Genomic DNA, 26,210 nt, shown 5'->3' with positions numbered 1-26,210 from the left:
CAATGCAACGCTCATTCCGCGTCCATCATCTCTGTGTCTTCATTCCCCCGCTTCCCCCCCTCCAACGACAGGCCTACTTTCTTCTCGTTTCCGTGCAGTTTGCTGGCACCAGCAAGATCTCCGATGGCAGCTTTCCTGCGAAGTCCCAGCCCCGCCTTTGGCAGTCGACTGCTGCTGCTAGCCAGATCGATGGGATTGACAGACGGTGGAGCTGTCGTTGGGAAGTCGCGAGTGAAGCGCTCATGATCGCCTCGCGTCCTCGCCTCTTCCAGCCGCTTCTTGACCTGCTGTCGAGTGCCGTACATGACCAGAGAGATCTTCTTGGTCTCGGCGACCTTGCGCGTAAGTTTGCGTAAGTCAGCGAGAGATGCGACGGGCTTCTTCACTTCCCTGGACTCCGCAGACTCTTCGGCCGTGCCCTCCATCGATTCCTTGCTCCTGCAAATTTTGAGCGCCTTTGCTTGCTTGGCGACATCATCGATGATGATGACGGTGAAGTCATGGCCCCGACCATAGCATTTGCTCTCGGGCCAGCAGCTGCTGCAGAAGTCGCGGTCGGTGCAAGTTTTGCAGTGATGGGCGAAGTCGTAGACGGCGAAGTGGCAAGCGTCGCAGGCAAACGCATCTGAGTCGGTCCGTAGCTTACTTCCGGCCGCGGTTCGGGTACCTTCAGTCTCAAGGTCGGGTTGCTGGGGGTCTACCGGAGCTTCGGGAAACGATGCGTGGAAAGGGTCGATCTTCTCGCCCTTGTCTTTGTCTGCGTGCATCTCCCGGTCTGGAAGTGTGAAGAATGGGCTGTCGGCCGCTTTGCGCGAAGGCCCAACTTTCAGCTTTTCCGTGCCATCGATGATACGATTGGCTTGCAGTCTGGCCTTCCTCCGTTGCTGCTCCGGGGTCTCTTCCGCTGCTTTCACGAACATGTCGCTTGCATCAGTGGGATCGACAACGACGTTGGCCTCTGGCTTGCAAGCACGCTGCAAAGAAGTCCGCTTCTTCTTCGGCATGAAGATGCTAACGTTCTTGCGCCTTGCTTCACGGAGTTGGATGCCTTTCATGACGTTCTGGCATTTCTCCGTCATGCACTCGATGGCGGGACCTTCGGCTTTGACGACAACACCGGGCGGCAGCATGCAGCGGGTGCCACAGCAGATGGGAATCATGGTGTCGATGACATGGCCGCACGCCAACAAATGCTGAGTCGGAGAGTTCTTGAAGACGGTCCAGCAGAGCGTGTTTGCTTGGATCTTTTCGCCGTCGACGTCGTGCTGGACACGCGTGGCTTGCATGGATGGCTTGGTGTCGACTGCGCGAGCTGCGTCCGCATAGTTGCTCTCGTGCTTGCGCTTCTCGATGGCTTCATCCGCGGCCTGGCTCGTCTGGAGGGCTGTCTGTGTCGCGCTGTCAGTGTATGGCCCTTCCAAACTCAGCGCTGTGTTCGCACTTACCTCCAATCGTTGCTTCTTGAGCGTTGGCTCCTCTTCTTCGATCGGGCCAGGGTGCGTACGCTTTGGGCGAAACGCCAAAGTCATTGGCATGGACGGATTCATCCTGGGTAGCGTGCTGTTGATGAATGGGGTTGTGGGGGTGTTGGCTTTGCTGGCATTTCTTTGTCGCTGGTGAAAGCACTCCGACGATGTTGGAGATAATGAAGGCTGATGGAGCGGAGTTGGCTTGTGTGTCTTTGGGCAACAAGATGTCAGTGTGAGGAAAGAAGAAGGAAGAGGCAGAGAAGGGAGGACGAGTATATACCCATCTCGACATTCACCGTCCAAGGCTTCACCAACCCAGGCTCCCGCGTCGACAATACATCCGCCGGCGTGACGCTGCACCAGTCACATCGTTCATTCACGACCGTCCATTCACGGTCGAGGCCGGAGGCCAGATGAGGGTGGTGCTGATTGGACCACAACTTGCTGCGCTGCCAGGACGGCGTTTGGAATGGCCTTGCAAGCGACATCGTCCACCCCGGCTTTCCTGTCGATTGCGGCGTGGAAGACACCACATCTCTCGCCTCCAACTGGAAAATCGGCTGATCCTCCATGCTGCTAGTCATAGCTTGACTGTGCTGCCGGCATATATACTGAAAATCTGGAAAGGGTATATAAGAAGGGTGGGGTTTGAGTGGAAAGAAGAAGGATAGGAAGGACAAGATGGAGCAGGCCGCTGGCCTACATGCACTATTCAGGTCGAGCAAACTTGGGTGAAGGCAGTTCTTGGTCTTTGTCTGAACTCCTTGAACAAGACAGGCTCAGCGTGGATGGCAGTGAAAGGCTTTCCTCATCCTTTGTGATCTGGACGCTTCACCATTTGAGCATTTTGGGACAGCATCGGCAAGTTGATGTTCCTCTACCAAGCTCACCGATATGCAGCGATTGTGTTAGCCCAATGGTACAATTTGCAATTATTGGTATCCAGTAGAGGAAGAGAACGAGGCACATGTGCGCAACTGACAACCATCGACGGCGGATGACAGAGCTTGTACCTTCATCGAGACTTTTGCTGAGATGGATTCACGAAAGAGTGTATCTAGCCGAGACACAACAAGACAGCATCCCTCCTCGGAACGGCAAGCACGTTGAGACAACGCCCCTATCTCCAGGATGCATATATTGAAGCATGCTCGTCACGCTTTCCGGCGGTTTGTATCAGTGGACAACCGGATCTCGATACCCAGCATGCTTCCTTCACTGGAGGCCTCTCTGCCTGCCCTTACGCAATCGGCACCGGTATATACTGCCACATCCAGGATGCCACGCATCTTAAGCATCCGAACTGCTCGCCTTTCCCCTGGCGCCAACGAGGTGCAGAAAGCAGGTCTGCCCCAACGTCCACTCAGTTCCTTACCTCCATCTCGGTTCGAGCCAGGAACATCAACGCACGACAGCAATCTCCTCACACCTCCACACACTATGCCAGCCTTGGAGAAGACACCGTCCAACCACCACCCTCACTACCTCACAACCCACATGGGCGACCCCTGCACGCTAGGCAGCCTGGACCACCAGCTCACCTGCAACCACAAGATCATCACCGCCGCACCAGAACCCTGCGCCAGCAACTGCCACCTCTCAACCTCCCCCTGCATCAACCCACGCAGCATCGACAAGCCCTTCACCTGCATGGCCTGCCTGACGGAACGCATCAAGCACGAGCGCGAGGAGAAGGTGCGGTCTTTCAGGGCTGAGCTGGAGGCTGTGGCGAAGGTGTTGAAGAAGGGGGATGGGATGGAGTGGATTCGGCGGAAGATTGAGCTTGTGCAGTTTGCGTGGAGGGAGGTGGAGATTGATCGGTTGGTGGAGGGGATTGCTGCTGGGAGGTTCTGTCATGCTTTGTATGTTGATGAGAGTTGTTGGGAGATGAGTGAGGTTGCGGTCTATCAGTTCCAGAGGTCGATGGGGCCTATTTCTGCTGGGAGTAAAAGATACTTGGATGCGGGTATGTCGGGTATTGGACAGGGCGAGGGGACTGTCGCGAGATTGATGCAGAACGAGACTGTGGCGAAGTTGGTGCAGGAGGAGGCCCCGACACCATTCCCCGCAAGGCCACGGACACTGTTTCCTGTGCGGATCCGCTCTCGATTGCCCATCATCAGCAAGCGCCCTTAACGGTGGCAATAGTATAGGACAGAAGGAAAGTGGGATTGAAATTCAGACTTGCAGCGTTCAATGATGCTACGAGAAGTACTCCGAACCCATGTGACAGTGCACGTTGTGGCCCATTGTGATGTCTACTCTTTCCCACATGCGCGACCACAAGCATAACCTGCCCAGCACCACACCATCGACTCGTTTAACCCTTCTTCTTCGACACACCCACAGTGCGTCCTCTCCTGCCCGTCGTCTTGCTGTGCTGTCCACGCACTCTCAAGCCCCAGTAGTGTCGCAGACCACGATGCGCGCGGATCTTCTTCAGCCGCTCCAAGTCCTCACGCAGCTTGCTGTCCACGCCGTTGGCCAGCACTTGGCTGTCCTTGCCATCCACGATGTCGCGTTGACGATTGAGGAACCAGCTGGGGATCTTGTATTGCGTGGGGTTTTGGATGATGGTGACGATGCGCTCGAGTTCTTCGGAGGTGAGTTCGCCGGCGCTGCAGGAGGATGGGAAGTTAGATGATGCTCGGGGTGGGTGAGGGAGAAATTCTTTCCGGGCGAAGCTTACCGCTTGTTAAGATCAACATCGGCCTTCTTGCAGACCAAGTTGCTGTATCGGCGACCGACACCCTTGATCTTGGTCAAGGCGTACATGACTTTGTGCCTGCCATCAACCTGTGATGCCGGTGGTTAGTCTTGAGGTCGATGGTCGCCAAACCCCACGGCATCTGCATCACCGCACGGAGTCGCTGGCATTCGAGGGGACGTACGTTGGTGTTGAGGAGACGCAGGATGAACTGAAAGTTCGACTTCTCGCCGGAAACGAGCGACATCCTGGCGGTTGATGGAGGATGTGATGGGTCGACGATGAGGTGGATGTCGTGTGCGTGCGCAATTTGAGATGTCGTTGTGGATTTTCTCGCTAGTGCGGAGCGCGGGCTTGGCGTGTGGCTTAGTCATGTATGTCACGTGCAAATGGCCGACTTCAGCTGTTCGATAGCTCCCCACCTCGGTTTTGGTTGATCCCCAGCTTGATCAGCTATGATGAGGTATTCATTCGAGGTCTTCCTGAAAACTTGTAGTGTCATTCATCATGGACAGTTCTCAACAAGCATCGTTGCTCCTCCAGCTCCCAAAAGAATTGCGATTGATGATCTACGACTACGCCTTGCCATCGGGACGCCTTGCACGTATCGAAGTCGGCAATCGTAACTACAACGAGAAAGACCTCACAGAATGGCCACAACAACCGGGCATCTGTCGCACTTGCCAGCTCCTTCGATCCGAGACGCTGGAAATGTACTATTCCCGCTGCTCGATTCTCCTCAACGTACAGCAACCTGATGGCTTGGCCATGGCGCTGAGTTGGCTGGAATGCGTGAGCGCCGAAGCTCTGAACAAGATCTGTTCCGCATATGTCACTGCAGGTTCGGGGTCCGTCGAGCCGTCGAAGTCTTACCGGATCGATCTCCATCACCCGGCTCTCATCAGTGCGACGCGGCCCCATGCTGCAGCGTATCTGTACAGGCTGGAGAAGCATCGACTAAGAATGAGTGATTGGAGTCCACTTGCTACGGACGAAGTGAAAGCGCGTCTCGTGGAAATGCCTGGAAGCGGATCCCCCGACTTCAGCGTTGCTGCCACCTTGCGTGTTGTGATTGAAGTCGTGAAAGACTTTCGTCAGAATACATGACGCCTGGCACAACGGTCCCCGGCGACTGAGAATTAGAGTATGTGTGAAAGATATATGTACAAAACGCTCGAAGGGGTATCCTGAATCCGGATCTTATTCACAGTGATCGTCAACGCTCATGGCCTGTGCTGTCGTCCGCTAAACACTTCTCTACACGGTTTCCAAGCCCGAATATCGAACCCTCGATGTCCATCAGACCAATATCGCCCATCTCCTTCGAATCGTTCACCTTTTGGCAAAGGCGAAGCACTCTCTCCAATGCCGACTTGGCCCATCTTGCCGATTTCGAGAGGCTCGATCGTCCAAAGGGGAGCCTCAATTGATTCATTGCCCGGATGCAGATTCAGGAACCCGGGGTCTGTTGCACTGACTTGGTGCGGGTTTGCTGCTTGCAACACACCTTTCCTTTGTGTACCGGCGAGGAAGATGACGGAAATTCCCACCAGGAAGATGGCCACATTGCGCCAGTCCTGCAACAGAAGAATGAGATAGTTCTTCAATAGCAGGGCGAGCGGAATCTGCGAGGTCTGGGGGGTGTGCGGCACACCTCGTCCAACAAGGCTGTCCTCCTTTTCTGGTTTAGTCTCAGGCACAGGATCAGTGCCGACTTCGCGATGACGCCTCGCCAACTCGTCCAATGCCAGCGAGATCCGCTCATCGGCAATCAGCCTCAGTCTGTCATCCTCAACATCCCTCTGCAGTCGCCTCTCTGCATCTTCGACTGCCCTCAGTTCCTCCAACTTCTTTCTCTCGCCTTCACCAATCCACGGCAAAATCTCCACATCGACACTCTCCATATCCTGCCAACTGACCGCCCAAGCAGAAGCCGGCATCAAACCGTTTGCCGCGAAGACCCGGACACTCCATTTCTTGCTACCGTTGTCCACTGCAGCTCCATACGGCCGAACATGATGATGGCAGATGGCGCAAAGCTCGATTTCCGAATCTTCGATGCTAGACCCAACACCCGAGTCGCTGTCACTAATGGAACCCGTGGAGACGCGCTGGCGGAAATGACCGCATTTGGTGATCCTTTCCAGCTGAAGGTCCAGGGCTTCTAGAATTCGGTCTTCGAGGAGCTCGTACTGCTCCTGGGGATGAGAGACGAGAATGCCTCGCGTGAGAATTGTTTCGGAGATTTTGGCCCGCAGCTTCTGCAAGTCATCGAGGATGTTGGGTGGGAGAACTTGTCGCAGTTTTTCGAAGCTCCATGGCAATTCTATGGGAAGCAATGTGATGTGCAATAAAACGAGAGGGAAGTGTTCCTGTGTGGTTTCCTCTGCTGGTGCTTCCGTCGCTTCCGAAATGCGCCTTCTTGATCGCGACCAGCGTGACTTCGGCGTACCGGTTCGAGAACGAGTGTGAAGTCCTTTGGTCGATCGCCGGGGTGTCCGCAGCCCGAACGGCGATAGAGATGGCCTGTGGCTCTCTCGCCTGTACTGCGGATTGTAGAGGTTGATGATTGGAGTGAGATCGTTGTCGCTGTACCATGCCGACTCGGACATGGAAGAGACGGACACGGCGGAAATGTTGGACTCTCGTCGCTCGTCGTCGGCATCGTGTGCCGTGGCATTGAATGATGGCAGACTGTCATGTTCATCGATCAAGCTTGTCACCAGGCGCTGAGGAGTGCTCGCTTGCGCAGCATCGTCGCCGACAGCCTCGCGGTGTGGAGTCGGAGAATTCCTGCTTAGCCGAGCCATGCTGTGTTGGAATGTTGTGGAATGTAGACCCGCAGCCTCATCGGAGAATTTCTGCTTTGCGATGATTTTATCCTCTCGATGATTACTTGTAAATTATGCAATGCATCATGCTCCGGAATCTTTGCTGGTCTTTCGTTCAGGGAAGTGGTTGATGTTGGCCATGCTCGGTGTGAGCACGGCGTAAACAAAAGCCGATCCCCACAGCAACACGGCTGAGACAGCACATTGCAAAGTGCAGCTTAAATGAGCACGACGACACGAGGGCGATCTCAAATGCATCAAGGGAAGGTCCGTTTACACTGCATGTGTCCTATTCAAGGCCAATTGGCGCATCTCCCAAGCATCAATTCCCTCAAATGCCTCCAGGCCTATCTGACACTCACCACATCGCATTCGAAAGCTCGGGAGAACGAACCATTTGGGCAAGCAAATCCTAATCCGCACCCATCGCTGATCGGGTCCCGACGCTGGCGGTCAAAGGTACAATCTGGCACATCTCCGTCGGTCCGCGAAAGTCGTTCTAGGGCGCTCCAAACTGTATGGCCGACAGCTCGGAGAACAGCCATCTAGGCAACATGGATGAGCGTGATCTTTGCCTTTGCGAACGACGATCTTCAAAAGAGCACGCCCAACGGGACATGCACGATGGGTCATCAGGCCTTGTGTGTCGAGCTCATGATCTGCATGGAAGCTGCAGCCAGCCACGGACGAAACCATGCTTACGGCCGTAACCTCGCTCTAATCCCATGATCGCGCTGCATAAGGCTTACTCTCCGGCCAAGCAGCTTCGAGATCCGAGATACAGTGCAGAAAAGTCGGATCTAGATTGCGATCTGCCCGCGGGAGAGGGGTCTTGCTGCAATGCACGACAATATTGGCCGCGGAGCGCCATCCCTGGGGAGAGCTGCCTAAGTTATATATGAGGCAACCCAGGTGCCCTTCCAGTCTTCCGTTCATTACTTTCCCGTTATCTGCTCTATGCTTTACAGCTTTGATCAAACATGAAGCTCCAGGCTCTGTGTCTCTTCACCCTCGTGTCCGCAGTAATTGCATTGGAGGAGCGATGGCCGCCGCACCATCATCCGCCTCCGCCTCCACACCACAAAGCGCCTCCTCCGGAGAAAACGACGACCACGACGACCACGACCACGACCACGACCACGACCACAACTAGCACAACGACCACGACCACAACATCGTCCACATCGACAATAACACCACCACCTACAACTTCCTCCTGCACCAGCGTCATTTTTAATAATCAAGACTGTGCAGTATCGCAAGCCGGGTGTCCGTGTTCCTTTGAGGTACGTTGTCTGACCAGCCGCTGTTGGCGCCACGTCCACCTTGCCCCTTCCTAAAACCTCAGTCTTCCATGTGCTAAGGAGAATACTGTACCAGGGCGACGACTTCACGTTCGGCGGGTATTGCAGCGTCTCTGGGACTACCGCGGTATGTTTGTAATCTACAACGCCCCCGTACGACGCTGGCGGCTGATCGAGGTATCCTTTCGTTACAGAGCTGTACATATACATACACGGAACAGGGCTGAAGTCTAGGAGATGTGACTGGTTGAAGAGTGCAAGCGCTACCGAGATGTTGTCGACAGCGGCTATGACCTTTCTTTCCCCTAGCAATTGTAACCTGCATGATACCAATCGCAAGTAACATGAATCGAGAGAAACTTTCATTCGATGTAATCGTAATGTGCTTCTTCCATCCTCAAAAATGTGATGTAGTCCAGACATAGTTCAAAATTCCTCAAAAAAATGCACAAAAACGCAGAGCAGAGGAGAACAATGCCAAAAATCGCAGAAAATCGGCAAAAATTCACATAGGACAGCAGGGATTCCCCAGTGGTCACCCACCTGAGTACTAATCTACCAGTCCGAAGCTTGAGTACAGGAGAGCGGACGGAATCCTCTTTTCTCTTCGGCTTATGGTCCTATGTACCTTCTCAACTAGGAAAGTTTAAACTTATTCAATTCTTTGGGAAGGAGCGACCCCGGGCTCGCTCTTTCCTTCTGGAACCTGGAAGCCAGCAACCACCGAGAATGGAAGTCGCGACCTGCCTCGGGAGATGGTCACGTGATTCTCGACGCTGGAGAATATCGAATGCGTCTCCTCCAAGATTGATCTGGAGCATTTCAGCCTACAACATTGATTCTCATGAAAAGATGTTATAGGAACAGATCAATTCAGCATAGCAAACATCACATATAATCATACAGATTCGCACTCCAACCCAACACCATCCCGTCCCATCGCATCCCACACGCATAAGTAAAAGTATCCATTCGCGATCTACTGTTGCGTATACTGCCGAGTTGCAGCGCTGAAACCGGGGGTATCACGAAACGGATCGCTTGAACGCTAGGTAATATGAAACGAAGAAGGCGCAAACGCAAGCCCGTGTTGTTGTGCGGTCCGAAAAGAAAGGAAGCCGCCTCGTGTTTCGGAAAAAGAAATCGAGTCGTAAAATCGTGGGTGGATGGCCGTGTTGAAAGGAATTCGTCGGCGGTGCCGAGGCCGTTAAGATAGGGTCGTGGGCGATTAGAAAGTACTCCAGATCATGCCGCCCTCGGAGCGCGCCATGCTTCCCACCCGCTGATTTTCGGGCGCGAGGAGCCGCTCCGACTGTGGGATGGAGATGGCGGGCGCAGGCATCGCCGTGCCTTGCGAACTGTTCTGCGACTCGGCGACGCTCGAGGCACGCGAGTTGCGCAGCTTCTTGAGGAACCTCCATTCATCAGAGCACGGGTTGCACGCCTTGCTCGGCACGCCTTTGGTGTTGAGACGCGCGTTCTGATCCAGCGGGACTTTGGCCTTGATGTGGTTCTCGCACACGAGGCTGCCGCAGCGTCGACAGTGGTGCCGGCGGAAGTACCAGGTGAAGAGCACGCCGCAGACGGAGCAGTTGTCGGACGAGGCGTCGGGCTTCCAGTGCGCCGTTGTAGGAGGGCCCGTCACATCTGCCGTGCTCTCTTCCAGCCCTTCGCTGCTCCCGCTCAGCCCGCGGTACAGGCGGCTCGCCGCATCGCTTCCACTGTCATTGGACACGACGGTCTGCAGCGCTTGCGAGCTGGACTTGGCGCTGTCCCAGCTGTTGCTCTGACTGGTGGGAGGGGTATCTGGGGCTCGCGGACGGCCGGGGATGTCGCGGCCGGAGGGGAGGTTGGTAGGGCGGAGGGCGGCGGGGACGTAGAGGGGCTGGCGCGGCTGGCGCAGCTGGCGCACTTGCACGTTGTGCTGGCTCGTGGGCGAGACGTTGGGTGGCGTGTTCGTCATCGGGGAGGTGGAGGGGTATGCGACTTTGCCGTAGAGGTAGTCTGCGGGCGGAGAGGGCCGGTGAGCCTGCGGGTTGAGGAAGTATTTGGAAGTGTGGGAGCTGGCGTAGACTGTAGAGGTTGTCATAGTCCGGGGAGGGAGCGAAGAGTGTCGGCGGTCCCGTAGGAGAGGGTCATACGATATGCGCTTAGTCGGCGCAGTTGGAGAGTGGCGAGAAGAGGGGACGGAAGAGTTGGGCACGGGTGCGCAAGACGTCTACGGATATCTGGCCAGGGGCGTAATGGCGGTCTGGACTACCGGTGAGCACTGCAGGCACGCACGCTGGCGAGCAGGGAAGCGGCAGCAGATCTGCAAGTCCGATTCGTCGAAGAGGTAGGCGAGCAGAGATAAGGGAGTGGCACGACTGCGCGCACCGCCTTATGAATCCATTCTCCGATCCGGCAGCAGGGAAGGTGTAGACAAAGGAAAGGCGAGTGGTCAATTCTGAGGAGGAGGAGTGAATGGGAGGAAGAGGACGGCCGTGTGGATATGTACCGTCTGGCCTCGTCGGCGAAGTGGTGGGCGCGGCGGCGCTCAACGCCTCCCGTCCACTTCCTCGGTATCGCGCACAGGCCACCGTCGCATACGAGATCAGGCTGAGTGTCGCGTGAGCGGTCTCGTGCTCTCCACCTTGTGTCTTGCCAGAACTTCCGCGCAAGTTGGCAGACCTCTTCTCACGCCTGTGTATTACACACCCAACCTCATCTCCCATTTTCCCCATCACCGTCATCATCACCATCGCCAATAACCCAACATCAATTCTCAAGGTGACGCAGCGCAGTCGGGCAAAGAGGCGACAAACTTTCCCAGGGTGCTGGGCTGGTCCTTGCCCCTTCGGGCAGGTTCTAGCCGCGCGCCCAATCAGCGTGCGTCCGTTTATCTCGCAGACCCTGCAAATGGCTAAAGCACTCCTACACATGCCTGCGCGCCCCACTTCTTCCCGCTGCCCCGGACCGACGGCAGTCGTTAAAATCTGTACGGTGTGCATGCGATGTATAGCGAGTTTGGCATCGTATATGCGTGGTAAGATTGAGTGTGAGGCCAGGCACACGGTCATCACACGGTCTCGAAGGGGATATGCCATGTGCAGATGACAGTCTCGGCGCCGATGGTGCAGCGTCAGCAAGGAGCCGGGGGGGCTCCACATCACTCCCATCCGGCATATGGTCCGTGACGGGACCAAATTTAAAAGCAACAACGGATGTCAACCGACTGGCTCTCGATGGATCCATTATTCTGCTGGGTCTGGACATCACCTCTGCTCACGCGACCACACCATTGTCACACCAGGTCATAAACAGCGAGGATTGTCATTCCACTTGTCGAGGAGCAATCGATCGAACAAACACTACCTCGCCTTCCTCCCCCCATGAACCTCCTCCCTCATCCCAGCAATCGCCTTCTCCAACCTCTCCCGCTTCGCATCATCCCCACTAACATCCACCTTCGTCTTCTCCACCTGCCCCTTCCGCTTGATACTCTTTCCCTTGACAATCCCCTTGTGGAACCAGCGGGCCTCGGAGTGCGTGTACAGCGTCCAAGCTTCGCCAGCCTTGCCCGCACGCGCCGTTCGACCGACGCGATGAATGTAGCTTGTCGCCGAGTGTGGTACATCATACTGCACGACGTGTGTGACGGGTCGATTGCCGATAGTATCAATGCCTCGTGCTGCACGGTCGGTGGACACGACAATGATAGGTTGGGAGGCGGGGGTATTGGAGAAGGGCTGTTTGGAGTCCGTCTTGGTCAGCGCTTTGATCCATGTTGCCCATTCTGGGTTCATCGTTTGCAGGAGATGTGCGAGTCGATTCGCGGATTCGGTGCTTGAGGCGAAGATCAGAATCGTGGGGACCATAGAGGATGACTTTGAAGGGAAGGGTCGATCCAGTAATGCCAGTCGATCCGGATGGATCCCCGCGTCAATGTCATTTCGTTCCTGGGCTTGGTCGATGGCCTTTGTAGTCTCATCATCGTCGTCGGATGATACCGACGAATCTTCAGACGAAGCCGTCGAGCTTTCCGAGGAGTCCGAATCCGAGTCGCTGTCGGAGGAATCCATCGCTTCAGCTTCTCCGAGTCGATTGGCAGCAATTCTGTTGCTCCCATTCACCATCCGCTTCTCGAGCACCTCAAGCAGGTACAGCGGCTTCTCGCTTCCATCGCCAACAGGCACACAGTACTCTGCCAGCGTGGGCGGCAGTTCAAACGTGCTCGTAGCATCTTCCACCAATGCATCGCCATTTGCCTCGGAATTAATCGTAACATCGCTTTCGCCTTGCCCTCTCACCAGAATCATCTGCGGTCTCTTCAGCCTCAAGTCCACGAGCTTCGACGCATCTCGAGTCATCGTGGCGGACAGTACGACTTTCCTGACCCGTCGCTCTCGCTGCTCGTTCCACACGCCTTTCAATCGCAGATATCGCTCTCGAGCATCCTGTTCGCCTTCTTTACGAGGGCGTGAGAGCTCGTTGTTGACAATGTCAAGGAAGCCGTCGTACTGTCCATCAACTAATTTGTCCGCTTCGTCCAAGATGAACCATTCGAGATGCGTCAAGCTGAATCCAAGAGTATGATCGAGGTGTTCGAGCAGCCGACCGGGCGTCGCTACCAACAAGTCCACGGCCGATTCATATGTCGGCACATGATTCACCAGAGTAGATATCGCATCTTGAATGAGTTTCACATCCCTCGCGTCTTCCATTTCGAGCTCTCGCAGATAATCTTCAAACTCGTCCGAGTCTGCATCCGGGGGATGATTGATGCGATCGGCTCGCTGCATAAGCGCTCGGTAGCCTTCAGGGTCATAACGCTGGCCAGCCTTCATAATCTTGCCCTGCTCGTCTTTGAAACTTCCAACACCAGTCGCCACACCAATCCTGACACTCGACCCGCGAGACAGACTCTCGGCCACTGCTGCAATCTGTAGGACGAGCTCTCGGGTTGGTACGACAACCAAAGCCTTGAGCCGGCCCGAACCTGCAGTCCGCTTGATTGACTCGATCAAGGGTAACAAGTACGCAATGGTTTTGCCGCTGCCAGTGGGTGCGCCGACCGCAATATCCGGTAACACTGGTGCCGAGCCTCGCAGAAATTTAGCTCCTGGCGTACCTGGCGGTAGTAGCATTGGAATCAATGCCGTCTGCACGGGCATGGCCTCGCTGAACCCGAGTTTGGATAGATGCTGGACCACCCCTCCCTCCAGCTGAAGGTCCTGGAATGAGATTTTGCTCTGGTCCGAGACAATGGTAGGTTCCACAAGCCACTTTGGCAATGTAGACAGATCGGGTTTGAATGCGGGGACTGGAGCCTCCTCAGGCTGTGGAAGCGGAGCGAGGTCGAGCATGACAGGCGGCGTGTTTGGACGGCCTTCGTCTTGCGGTGCAGTTCTGACCTCTAGTTCAGACATGTGCTTGGATTGTGCGAATTTGCTCATGATTCCTGCGTGTTTTCGTAGGTGTTCTTCTGGCTCGTCCTGCTCTCGTAATTCGTCTTTCGAAGTGTCTTGCAGTGCCGTCTCTAGCTTGTGCTGTCGTTTCTTCGGTTGAGAGACGCTACGTTCGGGTTCGTTCTCTTCTGCAGGATTATCCTCTGGGATATGCGCCTTCTCTGACGGAACGATCATTTTCTGCTTCCGCTTCTTTTTCTCCTTCTTATCCGCCTTTCTGTCACTCGACAGTGTCGCGACCTCCACTCGATCGCTAGTGTTCGGCGATGGTTGTGATTCTGCAATTATCGTATCTGCTGCCGCATTGCTTTGCCCCGTCTTCTCTCCATCCGCAAGTCCATCTATTGCATCCTTCTCCGCAGCTTTGCGAGCCTTGCGCGCTTCTTTCTCAAGCTTGTGGCGCTTTTTGATGTTCTTGATGTGCGAGAAGTCACCTTGCTGCTGATCTATAGTCTCCTCATGGGCTTTAGGACTTGGATCCTTCTCGACTGCTGTGCTCCCATCATCCTGCTCTTTGACGGTGGCCGGGTCGATGCTCTTCTTCCTCAGCTTCTTCGCCTTGCGCTCTGCCACCTCCTCTTCTGGACGCTCCCGCTTTCGTTTCGTTGATACATCTTCCGAGACGGTGGCAGCCTCCAATCTCGGAGCTGGCAGAGGTGCGGCTGCGGGGGTGGTGGTCGTGTGTGATTTCGGCGGGACATATCGTTTGTACAAGGTAGACTCTACCCTGGGGGCGGGCGGAGGCGCTTCTGGGGGAGTAGGGGTAGAGGATGGCTTCGGTGGGACATATCGCTTGTACAGGGTCGCCATTTGATCAGCACATCTGGCAGTGCTTGGTAGTCCAGCACCAAACCTCCATCATTCAGATATCTTTTTGAAAGCGGCAGAATAATTTCGGAAAGCGGAGCTGCTCTCACCGCCCGGGAGTGCCCGATCGGGAAGAGATCGACGTCTGGCAGACGCGTGGCTGAAGTGCACCCTTGCGCCTTAATTAAACCACACCTCGACGTTGCAGACAGTTAGCAGCATCGCGCATTGCTGTGTGACTTGCCCGAGAATGTCATTGCCACGCCATTCCCACCTCGGACGTATCGACTCCGGATGAGCGCCCGTGAGGCGCAACACCGCCAGCACCATGCCGTACAACATCGCGTAGGTCCATCCACGGTGCACGGCGATCCATCATTGCTAATATGACAACAGCATGGTCTCGGACTTTTTCTTCCCTCAGCCTGGTGGTGTGGAAAGTCATATATATCAACTTTCTTCTGTACATCTCCATAGCCTCTGTTCCGCCATCACTCAGACTAACAGAGTCTCGTGCAGAAACTCATTGACCGAGGACACCGAGTGGTCATCATCACCCACGCCTATGGCTCCCCGTATCCCAACCGAACGGGAATTCGCTACCTCACGAACCGACTAAAGGTCTACCACATCCCGCACTGGGTGGTGTATCGCTCAACCACCTTTCCCACCGTCTTCTCATCATTCCCCATCTTGCGGCAGATCTTCATTCGCGAGCAGATTCAGATTGTTCACGGCCACGCCTCTCTCAGCAATCTCTGCCATGAAGGTCTCCTACATGCCCGGACCATGGGCCTTCATACGGTCTTCACCGACCATAGTCTGTTCGGATTCAGTGACGCCGGAAGCATCATGGCCAACAAGCTGCTGAAATTCAGCCTGAGCGATGTTGGCCATGTTGTCTGTGTCTCGCATACTTGGTACGACATCATTCGTGCTTCCCAGAGAGACCGCACTAACAATTCACAGCAAAGAGAACACGACTCTGCGGGCATCACTGAACCCACTCGCAGTCTCGGTTATCCCCAACGCCGTCGTACCCAGCAGCTTCCAGCCGCTCCAACCGCACGAAGCAAAGGCATCCCATCTCCCCGGCGACAAAAGCGGCCTGCTACCTCCACCTCCCGACCCAAGTCAGCCCATCGGACCCGGAGATCCACTGACATGCATCGTCATCTCACGCCTCTTCTACAACAAAGGCACCGACCTGCTCATCTCCGCACTCCCAATCATGCTGCGCCGGCATGAGAATCTCCGCTTCATCATCGCAGGCTCGGGCCCCAAAGCCATCGACCTGGAGCAAATGCTCGACTCTCTCCCCCAGCAACTGCTCTACACCGCCTCCGGGCAGAGCCGCGTGGTCCTCTTAGGCAGCATCCGCCACGAAGAAGTCCGCGACGTGATGGTGCGCGGCCATCTCCTACTCTCCACCTCCCTCACCGAAGCCTTCGGCACAGTGCTCGTAGAAGCAGCAAGCTGCGGCCTGATGGTCGTTGCAACGCGCGTCGGCGGCGTGCCCGAAGTCCTCCCCAACAACATGACCGTCTTCGTCTTCCCCGAAGTCGAAGACGTCGTCCGCGGCGTCACAGAAGCCATTCGCCAGCTCACGAGCAAAACCGTGCACCGCGGCAAATTCCACGACTTCGTCAAGAACATGTACAGCTGGTCGGACATCGCGCGACGCACGGAGCGCGTCTACGACCTCATCACCGGTGCTCCCTCTGCTTCGGATAACGAAGGATACTACGATGAAGAGTGGGTGAACTACGGCCAGCCCGCACAACCCCATTCCTTTGCACTGATGGACCGCCTGAAGCGGTACTTTGGCTGCGGCATTTGGGCGGGGAAGTTGTTCGTGATTGTGGTGGTGGTCGACTACCTGATTTACTGCTTCCTGGAGCTCATGTACCCGAGAGACAAGATTGATATTTGCAAAGCGTGGCCTGCCATGCCTACGCAGGACTTTGCTGGCGCGGAGGAGCACGAAGCGAATGGAGGGGTTGATGTGTATGATGGTGTGGAGATAAAGCATCGGAGGAGGCTAGTGGACTACTCGGGCGTGATTGAGACATGACGAGTGTGAGATAATGAGGACTGGTCTGAAGATCGGATCCAACATTGAAGTCGCTTGAGAGACAGTCATTGATCGCGGCAGTACATACTCCCACCACCCCTCACTGCCACAACGGCGCAATCGTCTCCATACTCCTCTCCACCACCGCCCTCACCCGGTCCGCAAAACTCTTATTCGCACACTCCACCTCCAACTTCTCCAGCCACACCTTGGCAGTCATCTTGTCCACGCGAACCTCCACTCCCGGCACAGGAATGCCAAGATCATGCAGCCTCTCCAATTCCGCGGCGGATGCCTTTTCCCGTTCCACCTCGTCCATCTCTTCCACGGCCCCGTTCAGCTGCGCCAGCTTCGGCTCTGCGATGGGCGAGACTGCGTCTTCTCCGAATTGCGCTTCGAGGAACATGAAAAGGCGGTTTAGCTTCTCTTCTGCGGTGACATTCGCGAGTGGATTTCTGGTCGCCTCAACTCCGTTTGTACTTCGTTCTTCCTCTGAGCTGCCTCCGAAACCGTCGTGGGCGTGTGAGTGCAGTTTGCTGCTTTGCTTGATGGCGGCTGGTGAAGACTCGATGGAAAGCAGGACAGCCATGACGGCGTCGGCGATGCTGTCGTTCGTCCGGTTGCCCTCCCATTCCATTTCAATCACGCCGCCTGAGTGGCAAATTAGGCGGACGCAGCCGCCCATGATGTCGAAGATGGTTTGTTCTTCTCTCTCGATTTCCTCGTCGGCTTTTTCTCCCTCGTCCTTCACGTCTCCGTTCGTTTGCGCTGGTGTCGACTTCGCAACAGTAGTGATGCTGCCAAAGGTACCTTCGAGAGCCCAACGGATCAGCTCCACCCCCACGGCGCCAAGCGTGATTCGCTGCCGACACATGATACTTGTAGTAGCGAGGCCGGCATACTCTTTCAGATCCTCTGGTGCCATCAAGCTCAACTTGAAGTCGTTTTGCACCAGTACGCCTCGCATCACGACTTCCTCCATCCTGCTTCGCTTCATATCTTCGCCTTCCTCGTCAGATGCGGGCGGAGATATTGGCAACGCGGAAGGCGGCTGCACCTCACTCGCCAGTCTGCCCACCACCCTCGCGATCTTGTCCTGTCGGAAAGGTATCCGCACTTCCTCGCAGTTCGCAGGCGAGTAGACTTTGAACTTCTGCAAGCTGAGCAATCGACTCTTCATCCGGTTCATGTTGTGCTTCTCTCCGTGCACGAGAATTACCACAGGAGCATTGACTTCTTCGATAAACTCCCTGTTCTCTTGTCCGTCCACGTGTGCGGCGAATGAGAACTCTTGCACGGTTAGACGTCGCGGTATCATTGCCTTTTCCTCTCCACCTCCCATGCCTGGCCGCTTTAGCAGGTTCCCTCTTCCCCCTTGGCCTCCGGTCATTACAGCAGGGATGATGTCAGGCTCGAGCACGATCTGCTTCGCCATGGTGCCTTCAACACTGTACCCGGTGATGACCAGCCCATTCTTTGCATCCGGTGCCCATCTCTCCAGTAGTGATCTGGACACGCCGTTCTGCAACATCCCTGGTGATGCTAGCATAACGCAGCCGCCCACATCGTCGAATCGATCCAGGCCCTTTAGCGACCGGATATACCTGAAATCCCACGGACCGTCTCCCGTCCCAGCCTGGCTAGCCTGGAACTTTGCCCGAATACTTTCGTTCATCGCGTCGATGTAGGTCTGATAGACGACCATGCACTTCCTGGCCAGACTGGAGGCGTAGTAGATGGGATACCTGCGGTACTCTTCATGTCTTTGCCAGTAATCCTCCAAGATCAATAACACTTCCTGACCTTGTCCGATTGCCGGAACGGGGAGTAGCGCTCGACCGCCACGGTTCAGAATGCCGGTGACGGCTTTCATGAGTGCCGTTTCTCTTTCCGTTCGCGGAACGTGCGTGCTGATACCGAACGTGGACTCCGAGATGAGGCAATCTACTCTGACGCCTCTTGGTACTGCGGCTGGGATGAGATGTCGATCATTTTCTCGACTGTAATCGCCGGTGAAGAGAATATTGAGTCCAGCAATCTCTATCAGGTACATGCAGGCGCCAAGAACGTGACCGGCCGGGTAAGGCGTGAATTTGATTCCGTTGTGAGTATGCGTGGTGTTGAAAGAGATGGTATTGATCATGGGTAAGGTAGAGATGATGTCGGCTTCGTTGAAGAGCTGGGAAACGTAGCCATCCGTACCAGACGTGCCGGCGGTGGTGGCGATGTGAGTGTTTTGAACGCGAACGGAGTCTTGCATGAGCCATTTGTAGATTGCTTTGGTAGGGTGTGTCATGTACACCCGGCCTTGGAAATTGGTTTTGGCGAGTACGTATGGTAGGGAGGCTGCGTGATCCATGTGGAAACTGGGGACATTGTCTGTTAGCTCTGGGGTCTAAGACGTGAAGAGAGCATGTCTGGAGTGACTAGTGGGTGCAAATATGGAAACGCGAGCAAGGAAAAGCACGGGAGAGGTCAGATGCAAGCAAACTCATATATCGTTGCTATGTATTCTGAGATACTCCGTGAAGCTCAAGAGCAGAAGACCAAGGGACATATGATGGGTAGACGGAACGCAAGGTATAGCTTGTATAGTCCCAACTCCCAAGCCGACCGCAAAAAAGCATGCTCGCGATAGAGGAATAATGTACTCACTGTGTAACCAGAAGTACGTCCACAGTACTCAAATCGAACTCGTCGTAAAAGGGAAGCGCGGCGAGGCCATCGTACGCGGGATGTATACCCGCGTCAAGCATGACCGTCTTGCCCTTGTATTGTATAATGTGACATGATCTCCCAACCTCATTCCCACCACCCAGAGCCAAGAACATGAGTTCGTCACTTGGATCGATAGGGTCCTCGTCTTCAGGCTGCGCGTTCATGGCCGCGTGAGGGCGTTTGTTGGCCATGATGTGGAAGGTGCGCGCGCCAGGCGCTCACGCCTGTGCTGCCCGACTCAGCGTGATTTGCCGGATGCCTAGGTGTCGGCGAGTAATATGAAGCCGTGTAGAACGTGGAGGGCCGATCGAAGTGATGTTGTATTGTGAGAAGGTGGTGAATGAAGACAATAGAGATCGTGAATGGGCTCGAAGCGAGGATGCGGTTCCCTAAAAGGCTTGGCGCGCGGGAACAGCCGTGCGTCACTAGTCGCGGCGCTGCCTGACCTTTGCGACTTCTCCTCACATCAAACACGAGGCGGATCGGCTCCCACACCACCCCACGATATCCGCATCGGCTCAAGACCATCTTGACAATCTACAGCATCTCGACGAACATCTATCGCCAACTCGGACCAACCAGAGGCGACAGTGTAGTGGGATGATCGCACCAGTCACCATTCACTGAGTGAGGAGGCGCAACCGGAGCGCAGGCTCCTGCTTCGGCCTCTTCACCCCTCCCTTCCCTCACATCGACATCGACATCCACAGCAGCTGCGCTTCAAGCGACGCGCCACCATGTCGTACTCGATGTCTCCCCCGCCGCAGAAGCCGGCGCCGCGGCCTTATTCTCCATACCAGACCTCTGCAGCTTCACCCGCCAGCCCCACACCATACGGCGGCCCTCCACCAGCGAAGCGGCAGCGAACGTCTCCAGACCCTCACTCGCCCCCGAACGGTGCGTCAAGCTGGCCGCAGCAGCCACATGGTCTACCAACGTACGGCGCATACGGCAACCCTTATGCACCCAACCCGCCTGCGCATCCGGCTGTCCAGTCACCTTATGCTGGTAATTCGCCATACACGCAGAGTCCGCAACAAAGCTCTTTCAACACGCCCCAGCCGTATCCGTACCAGCAGTCCTCTTGGCAAACCCCGACTCCCGCACCAGCACCTCAACCGCGACAGGCAAAAGCGCCCTCGCAGTCGTCCAGAGACATGCCTCCGCCGCCCCCACCGAATCGAGACGATCGCGAAGAGAAGGTCGGCGTGGACGATATCGGCGACAGTTTGTTTGGAAGCGGGATCAATCTGAAAGATGAGGAGAACTACCTGCACGCAATGTACAACAATCGTCACAACCAAGCAAGCCAGAGCTTCAGTTCAAATCAAAACTCGAGCTTCGCGAGCAGCACCATGACTCCGGGCAACAGCTTTCACATGCTCACGCAGGGCACTTCTTTCGGGAGTCAGGATGCTGCGGCGGGTACATTGGGCGCGACGAAGACGGAGGAAGAGATTGAGCTTGAGCAACGGAGGAAGCGAGAGGCGGCAGCGAGGGCACAGGCGGAGCGACGACAACATCATCTGAACAACCAGTTTCTGCAGGGTAATAACGTGCGCAAACGGTTGGATACACTTGCGAGAAACCAGGGCGTGACGCTCAACCTGGCCGGTTTGTTCGTCAGGCAGCCCGATCCGGAACCTCGGACGAGTGTGATGGTGAATGGAGCGGGCAAGGAGGGAATAGCTGCGGTTCAGGAAGAGACGAAAAGGCCGGAGAGCGTGGTGAACCAGAACACTGCAATTGAGCATATCCTAAGCCTGCTCTCGTTGGCCGCGGGAGAGCGGATCAGAGGCTTGCTCGACGAGGCGTATACCCTGGCGAGAGCGAGGAGGTACGGGGACCATGGACGAGTGGTGCCGCCGGAGTTTGCGGACATTGCAGAAGGCGAAGGCAAGCGCAGGGAAGAGAATGTGGTGCCGGAAAACATCACCGGTTCGCAGTGGGACAAGCTCCCCGAGCAGGACACCGAGATGACGGACGTGGCCGGCGAATCGTCGACTCCGCAACCACAACCCACCATATCCTTTCAGGGCCTGCTGAACGCCCAGTTGCGCACTCTATCGAAACGCGATCGCGAAGCCGAGGCAGACCGCATCAAGAAACGCGAGGCACGCAAACGCAAAGCATCGGAAATGACCGACTCCGCCGACTTCCTCCCCACCGACTCCGCCGCCCCCGAAAACGCCGCTGCGGCGGTGTTGTCTCAGCCTAAAGTGACGAAGAAGGAGCAAATCCGGCAGCAAAAGGAAAAGAACTCCAACGAAGCGCAGCTACACCACACCACCAACCAGACCGTCGCGCTGGCTCTCGGCAAGAAAGGGCGGAAGTACGACTGGATGACGGGGGGTGCATCGGCCGTGCCGACCAACCGCTTTGCGAAACCTACCGTTTCCGCCGGTGCCAGTGGCACGGCCACGCCGATCAAGGCGGAGAGCAGTTCGGCTGCTGCCACCCCTGGCGGTGGCGCGCCGGCTATGGCGAGGACGGGCAGTGCGAATGCGAACGAGGCCAAGATGCCGGAGTGGGGCGACTGGCGAGAGACGGGCAAGGGGATTGAGATGCGGGACTGGGCGTTGGTGCTGGAGAGGGATGGGAGAGAGAAGGCGGCGCTGGTCAAGGCGTGGCATAAGCTTGGGAAGTGAGAGGGGAGAGGAGAGCAGCAAGGCGGCGGCCGGTCTCATTGGACGCGTGCTCGCTACCTATACATTTTCGGTGCATAGCGTGGGAGGGCTTGGTTGTGGTATTCGGAAGCGATGGCGTTTGTGGTTTGGGTTGGTCTAGGGCGACGGTCGAAGCAGGAGTGTATCAGATACGCGAGGCCTCATTGCTTTACTACAACAACCGCAAGGGCCCAGGGGAGAAGAAACAATTGCTTTCTTGTACGCCTGTTACAAAGAAGACTTCAACCATTCGACTTGCATCCCTCTCGTTTCATTTGCAGCGGCTGTTGGCTGATTGCATCTCACAGCCGTGTCACATCTTCACGGGCCCCAGCAGCTCCAACCAAACCACATCGCACCTTCCCTCTCCCCCGTGCGATGCAATGACATCAACAACAAACGGCAAGTTGCAGGCACGCACATGTGTCACCAGCCAATCTTCCCAATTTCCTGCGCTTCCGACTACACATTCCAGCGTTTCGATCCCCTAACAAACCCCTCTCTCTTCCCCCACACAGCCTCGCAGCCTCATCCCATCCTCCTCCTCCTCCTCCTCCTCTCACATCACCACCAACAACCTACGAACCCCCCGCCAAAGACCCTACAATGCATCTCCCCCTCCTCCTCCTCGCCCTCGCAACCTCCACACTCGCCGCTCCAACAACCAAATACCACCCCACCCCCCCAACGCCGTACAACTACATCGCGCAAACGAAAGCCAGCGGCATCGCCACGCACCTCGCCAAACGCACCACAGGCGGCGTTACGCTGTCTGATGGCGTGGGCTTCACGGGCGACGTCTGGTATGGTGTGCTGCCTTTGGCGGAGTGCATTGCGTTGAATTCGTAGTATGTTTTTCGTGCTCTTCCGCTCCTGCATAGTGGGAGGGAGTGGTGTTGGCTAATCACTGTGTGTACAGCGCGGGAGATTTGGGCTCTTTCCAGCCTGATGAGGGGTTGGAGTGTTATTTGTATCAGTTGCGTTTGCTTACAACATTACTCTTCGTCCTGCTTGGAGGGGGTAGCTGACGGCAATATAGGGGCAAATGCAACGACGACGAAGACTTTGCGGACTTGTTCAACAACAGTTCCGAGGACTGCGATCTTCCGGCGGCGTACCCGTGGATTGGCAAGGTGGAGAGCTTCATGTGCTTCACGCAGATGTGAGTTTCGATGGGCGGATTGCTTGGTAGTAGGAAGCGGTTGCGGTTTGCTGATAATTCTTACGTTTCAGCGACACTGGGATTAGTGACAAGTGACGGTGGAGATGAGGGGGATGTACGATTTTGAGTCTTCCATGCCGGGCTGGCCCTGGCGGGATGAGTATGCGTCAACGAGAGAATGATCGAATGGGCATAAGAGGGAGAGTAGACGGAGAGCATCTCTGTACTATCCTGGACTCCGCAGCTTCGTATGCCTAATCACAATGTAACACTACTCGCACTCTGCACGATCCGAACCAGCTCCATAAACGCCATTCCCGTCTCACCAACATCCCGTCGGCCTCGTCAATCAATCGCGATAGGAAGATCCTTGGGATCCAGCCTCTCGCCCGTCTTACGCTGGAAGATGGCAACGCTGACCCTGCACAACGCACACATTAGCGAAACCACCCGACTCGAGACAGCAATAAAGTAAGAACTCACATCTTCGCATCCTTCATCCCAACCTCACGTAAATCCCCCACCTTCTCAAACCCAAGCCCATCACACAACCACCTCGCCATCCACTCCAGCCGCTCCGGCCGCAGACTCTCGTACGGAAAGTGGAACAAAAGCGTACTCAGCCTCCTTACCGGCTCGTCGAAACTCTCACTCACAACATCGTACCCACGCTTCTCGGGGTACATGGGATCCACGACACCCAGCATCTTGTCGAGCAGGCACTTCGCGATGCCCTTCATGTGGTAGTTCTTGTCGACGTACACCTCCAGCTCCGCGGTGTAGCGGTACATGGGCTTTTTGATGCGGTGGAAGTCGTCGGCGAAGGCGAAGCCGACCACTTTGTCTGGGAGGGTGATGGGGTCGCTGGCGGCGTAGGCGCCGCGGCCTTTGCGGGCGGGGAGTTTCGCTCCGCGTTCGCAGGCGACGATGAAGGGGAGGGCTTTGCTTTGGATGGTGGTGAGGCGGTCGTGGACTTGCGTATCGGTCAAGCGCTGCGTTTCCGGCGTGCAGACGGAGGATTCGACGTAGTAATTGTAGATGTCGCGGATGCGCGGCGCGTCTTCCGCCTTGGCCGCGCGGACGTACATTTTGATGCCCGGGCGGATCTGGTCGCGCTGCATTTCAGAGACGTCGCGGTGCGTGATGGCGCAGAACTTCTCTTCTGCTTTGCGTTGCCGCTCGCGCTGCGCTGCTTTCTTCGCTTCCGCTTTGCGTTTGCGGTTTTCGGCGTGGTTTGTGCTGCCGTGGTCGTTTTCGCGCGCGAGCCGCTCGTCTTCGCTCTCCTTTTTGGGGTCGATGCCGCGGATGTCTGGGTGTTGGTAGGGCTTGAGAAAGTGAGTGCCTCTCTCGTACGTCTGCCACCATGGCTGGACATCGTTCAGATCGTCTGCGTCGGCTGGCGTGGGTGAAGTGGACTTCTTCAACTCGTTCCAGAAGGTCATGGGCGCTTGGTGGCCGATGACAATAGGCCTCCAATACCAAGGCGCCGCGTCGCCCTGCAGGACTCTGGTAGGGTCGTCAAGGTCGCAAGTGAAGGCGTAAGTGCGATGATCGATCAACACACTGGACATTGAGATGCCCCACGTCTTGCCGCACATCTCCTCGAAGATGCGATCCAGCCACTTTGCAATCCTGGCGGTGCTCTGCCCATCGCGGTAGCCTGGCCGACTGTCCCAATCGAGCGGCGCAGGCGCGAACCCTCCGGTCCAGTCGGCGAGGGGATGGAGCTTATCATCAGTACCGCCGTCGACGTACTTTCGTTTCGTCTTGCCCTCTTGCCAGTTGTTGGCGGCGTTGGAGGAGTCGTCTTGAGTGTCGTCGTCGTTCTGCTGCTGTTCCCGCCACTGAAAGTTGGGTTGGGAGTTGCGCACATCGTCGGTAGTGATCCAGCCCTTTTTCCATTCGTCATCACCGGAGTCGAGGTCCTCGTGGGTGTCGATCCAGCCGTGCTTCCATCGCTTCGGATCACCCCTAAGCTTGGAATTCTTGGGCCAGCGTGATTCGCGAGGGGGAGGGTTCTGTCCGCCCCGGCCACGTCCACGACCTCGACCTCGACCACGACCCCCACGACCACGACCGCGACCTGTACCATGGTCTTGACTTTGATGGGATGGACTCTGGTGTTGTTGGGCCGAGACTGGTGCAGGTGGGTTGGGTGCAGCGTCGTGACTGAAAGAGGTGACTGGAGTGGAGTGAGCGTGCTGCTTAGGACTGACGGCGACACCACTGTCGTTCGCATGTTCGTCGCGCGCGCTCTCAGGGGGTGAGAGGGGTGTTTGAACGGGAGGCGCCGCTGCGGGAGCTTTACTGGAGCTTGCTTGCGGCCAGCCGAACTGATTGGGAGGGGCCACGGGCACTGGAGGCTTGTCCAGCCTTTTGCGCAGATGAGGCGGAAGGGGTTTGGGTTGGGCGCTTTCTGCCATGGTGTGTCCGTGTTCGCGGTGTTTGAAAGTAATGTCGTGATGAGAAGCGGGGAGTCCGGGCGTTGGACTTGACTCGTTTCCGAGTGAATTGACTGCAGGCCTTGCTGACAATACCAAACTTGCTTATTGTCGCGAGCGAGTGAATAGTGAAGGCGAGGAGGATTTGTGGGTCGGTGGGATGTCGCACGTTGCGCTTGGGTGACTCTTACTCGTGACGTCGTGTCTGGTGTCCCTGCGACAGCCAGGCGATGGACGTTGAGATGATGATGAGAGGTGCTGGTGAGCACAGACGGATACCTCAGGTATTGCAGTATTGTGTGCTCTCACTCTCAGGAGATCCCTGGAGGACCCGGGAAGGGGTAGGCCGGGTTTCTGATGAAAAGTGAAGGGCGTACTGGATGAGTTCGGCGTTTTGGTTTGCCAGTAATGAGGACTGCTGGTGATGTCAGATGGCAGCACTCTTCCCAGGTCGGATCCAAGAAAACGGGGTGAGGAAGTGGGAGTGTCTCGTGCCACGACACCCCTCAGGGGCGGGCACGTGATCGCCGCTTCTCCAGCTTTCCTTTTGCGGAAGGCTCCTGCCTCTTCTGTGAATTATCGTC

At 56.2% G+C, this 26,210-nt stretch overlaps 13 protein-coding genes across 13 annotated transcripts; 5 read left to right on the top strand and 8 right to left on the bottom strand.

Annotated features, from left to right (window-relative positions):
• Positions 1-11: 11 nt before the first annotated feature.
• BDY17DRAFT_322477 (uncharacterized protein) lies at positions 12-1,547 on the bottom strand (the record flags this gene model as incomplete). Its single annotated transcript, XM_033736812.1, has 2 exons — positions 12-1,388; positions 1,446-1,547. The coding sequence occupies 2 exons, from the start codon at positions 1,545-1,547 to the stop codon at positions 12-14; spliced, it is 1,479 nt and encodes a 492-aa protein (XP_033592218.1).
• A 1,362-nt stretch (positions 1,548-2,909) lies between these two features.
• Positions 2,910-3,605, top strand: BDY17DRAFT_308987 (uncharacterized protein; the record flags this gene model as incomplete). The annotated part of the gene is made up of 1 exon (XM_033735274.1): positions 2,910-3,605. One exon carries the CDS (start codon positions 2,910-2,912, stop codon positions 3,603-3,605), a length of 696 nt encoding a protein of 231 aa, XP_033592217.1.
• Positions 3,606-3,789: 184 nt separating this feature from the next.
• On the bottom strand, positions 3,790-4,423 carry BDY17DRAFT_308986 (ribosomal protein S13; the record flags this gene model as incomplete). The annotated part of the gene is made up of 3 exons (XM_033735273.1): positions 3,790-4,087; positions 4,159-4,265; positions 4,361-4,423. The coding sequence occupies 3 exons, from the start codon at positions 4,421-4,423 to the stop codon at positions 3,790-3,792; spliced, it is 468 nt and encodes a 155-aa protein (XP_033592216.1).
• A 104-nt stretch (positions 4,424-4,527) lies between these two features.
• Positions 4,528-5,341, top strand: BDY17DRAFT_109371 (uncharacterized protein). The gene has a single exon (XM_033729180.1). It carries the CDS (start codon positions 4,684-4,686, stop codon positions 5,281-5,283), a length of 600 nt encoding a protein of 199 aa, XP_033592215.1. The 5' UTR covers positions 4,528-4,683; the 3' UTR covers positions 5,284-5,341.
• A 58-nt stretch (positions 5,342-5,399) lies between these two features.
• BDY17DRAFT_322474 (uncharacterized protein) lies at positions 5,400-6,986 on the bottom strand (the record flags this gene model as incomplete). The annotated part of the gene is made up of 1 exon (XM_033736811.1): positions 5,400-6,986. The coding sequence occupies one exon, from the start codon at positions 6,984-6,986 to the stop codon at positions 5,400-5,402; it is 1,587 nt and encodes a 528-aa protein (XP_033592214.1).
• A 959-nt stretch (positions 6,987-7,945) lies between these two features.
• BDY17DRAFT_109376 (uncharacterized protein) lies at positions 7,946-8,971 on the bottom strand. The gene has a single exon (XM_033729181.1). The coding sequence runs from the start codon at positions 8,732-8,734 to the stop codon at positions 7,982-7,984; it is 753 nt and encodes a 250-aa protein (XP_033592213.1). The 5' UTR covers positions 8,735-8,971; the 3' UTR covers positions 7,946-7,981.
• Positions 8,972-9,175: 204 nt separating this feature from the next.
• On the bottom strand, positions 9,176-10,470 carry BDY17DRAFT_294018 (uncharacterized protein). The gene has a single exon (XM_033733076.1). It carries the CDS (start codon positions 10,398-10,400, stop codon positions 9,540-9,542), a length of 861 nt encoding a protein of 286 aa, XP_033592212.1. The 5' UTR covers positions 10,401-10,470; the 3' UTR covers positions 9,176-9,539.
• An 848-nt stretch (positions 10,471-11,318) lies between these two features.
• Positions 11,319-14,626, bottom strand: BDY17DRAFT_294016 (P-loop containing nucleoside triphosphate hydrolase protein). Its single transcript, XM_033733075.1, has one exon. It carries the CDS (start codon positions 14,566-14,568, stop codon positions 11,662-11,664), a length of 2,907 nt encoding a protein of 968 aa, XP_033592211.1. The 5' UTR covers positions 14,569-14,626; the 3' UTR covers positions 11,319-11,661.
• An 85-nt stretch (positions 14,627-14,711) lies between these two features.
• BDY17DRAFT_294015 (uncharacterized protein) lies at positions 14,712-16,664 on the top strand. The gene is made up of 4 exons (XM_033733074.1): positions 14,712-14,910; positions 14,962-15,028; positions 15,085-15,485; positions 15,535-16,664. Exons 1-4 carry the CDS (start codon positions 14,894-14,896, stop codon positions 16,637-16,639), a joined length of 1,590 nt encoding a protein of 529 aa, XP_033592210.1. The 5' UTR covers positions 14,712-14,893; the 3' UTR covers positions 16,640-16,664.
• Positions 16,665-19,695, bottom strand: BDY17DRAFT_294013 (beta-lactamase-like protein). The gene is made up of 2 exons (XM_033733073.1): positions 19,295-19,695; positions 16,665-19,005 (listed from the first exon to the last, which is right to left on the bottom strand). The coding sequence occupies exons 1-2, from the start codon at positions 19,546-19,548 to the stop codon at positions 16,740-16,742; spliced, it is 2,520 nt and encodes an 839-aa protein (XP_033592209.1). The 5' UTR covers positions 19,549-19,695; the 3' UTR covers positions 16,665-16,739.
• Positions 19,696-19,830: 135 nt separating this feature from the next.
• On the top strand, positions 19,831-22,348 carry BDY17DRAFT_294011 (uncharacterized protein). The gene has a single exon (XM_033733072.1). The coding sequence runs from the start codon at positions 20,095-20,097 to the stop codon at positions 22,003-22,005; it is 1,911 nt and encodes a 636-aa protein (XP_033592208.1). The 5' UTR covers positions 19,831-20,094; the 3' UTR covers positions 22,006-22,348.
• Positions 22,349-22,629: 281 nt separating this feature from the next.
• BDY17DRAFT_322468 (uncharacterized protein) lies at positions 22,630-23,281 on the top strand (the record flags this gene model as incomplete). Its single annotated transcript, XM_033736810.1, has 4 exons — positions 22,630-22,871; positions 22,943-22,993; positions 23,063-23,185; positions 23,257-23,281. 4 exons carry the CDS (start codon positions 22,630-22,632, stop codon positions 23,279-23,281), a joined length of 441 nt encoding a protein of 146 aa, XP_033592207.1.
• Positions 23,217-26,106, bottom strand: BDY17DRAFT_109163 (uncharacterized protein). The gene is made up of 2 exons (XM_033729178.1): positions 23,669-26,106; positions 23,217-23,606 (listed from the first exon to the last, which is right to left on the bottom strand). Exons 1-2 carry the CDS (start codon positions 25,606-25,608, stop codon positions 23,531-23,533), a joined length of 2,016 nt encoding a protein of 671 aa, XP_033592206.1. The 5' UTR covers positions 25,609-26,106; the 3' UTR covers positions 23,217-23,530.
• Positions 26,107-26,210: the final 104 nt, after the last annotated feature.

The sequence above is a fragment of the Neohortaea acidophila genome, assembly GCF_010093505.1.
Source record: "Neohortaea acidophila strain CBS 113389 unplaced genomic scaffold BDY17scaffold_3, whole genome shotgun sequence".
NCBI classification, from domain to species: domain Eukaryota; kingdom Fungi; phylum Ascomycota; class Dothideomycetes; order Mycosphaerellales; family Teratosphaeriaceae; genus Neohortaea; species Neohortaea acidophila.
Note: the sequence above shows the minus strand (reverse complement) of the source record. Positions and strands in the feature narration are given on the sequence as shown.

Excerpts from the sequence above, each read along its gene's own strand:
- BDY17DRAFT_294013 (XM_033733073.1), bottom strand. The coding sequence starts at position 19,548 with ATGGCCAACAAACGCCCTCACGCGGCCATGAACGCGCAGCCTGAAGAC. Across the intron at positions 19,006-19,294 it reads GACGTACTTCTGGTTACACA|TTTCCACATGGATCACGCAG; the intron begins GTGAGTACATTA and ends CAATGTCCCCAG.
- BDY17DRAFT_109376 (XM_033729181.1), bottom strand. The coding sequence starts at position 8,734 with ATGTCTGGACTACATCACATTTTTGAGGATGGAAGAAGCACATTACGA.
- BDY17DRAFT_109163 (XM_033729178.1), bottom strand. The coding sequence starts at position 25,608 with ATGGCAGAAAGCGCCCAACCCAAACCCCTTCCGCCTCATCTGCGCAAA. Across the intron at positions 23,607-23,668 it reads GGGATGAAGGATGCGAAGAT|GGTCAGCGTTGCCATCTTCC; the intron begins GTGAGTTCTTAC and ends TGCGTTGTGCAG.
- BDY17DRAFT_294015 (XM_033733074.1), top strand. Across the intron at positions 15,029-15,084 it reads ATATATATCAACTTTCTTCT|AAACTCATTGACCGAGGACA; the intron begins GTACATCTCCAT and ends AGTCTCGTGCAG. Across the intron at positions 15,486-15,534 it reads GTCTGTGTCTCGCATACTTG|CAAAGAGAACACGACTCTGC; the intron begins GTACGACATCAT and ends AACAATTCACAG.
- BDY17DRAFT_294016 (XM_033733075.1), bottom strand. The coding sequence starts at position 14,568 with ATGGCGACCCTGTACAAGCGATATGTCCCACCGAAGCCATCCTCTACC.
- BDY17DRAFT_294018 (XM_033733076.1), bottom strand. The coding sequence starts at position 10,400 with ATGACAACCTCTACAGTCTACGCCAGCTCCCACACTTCCAAATACTTC.
- BDY17DRAFT_109371 (XM_033729180.1), top strand. The coding sequence starts at position 4,684 with ATGGACAGTTCTCAACAAGCATCGTTGCTCCTCCAGCTCCCAAAAGAA.
- BDY17DRAFT_294011 (XM_033733072.1), top strand. The coding sequence starts at position 20,095 with ATGTCGTACTCGATGTCTCCCCCGCCGCAGAAGCCGGCGCCGCGGCCT.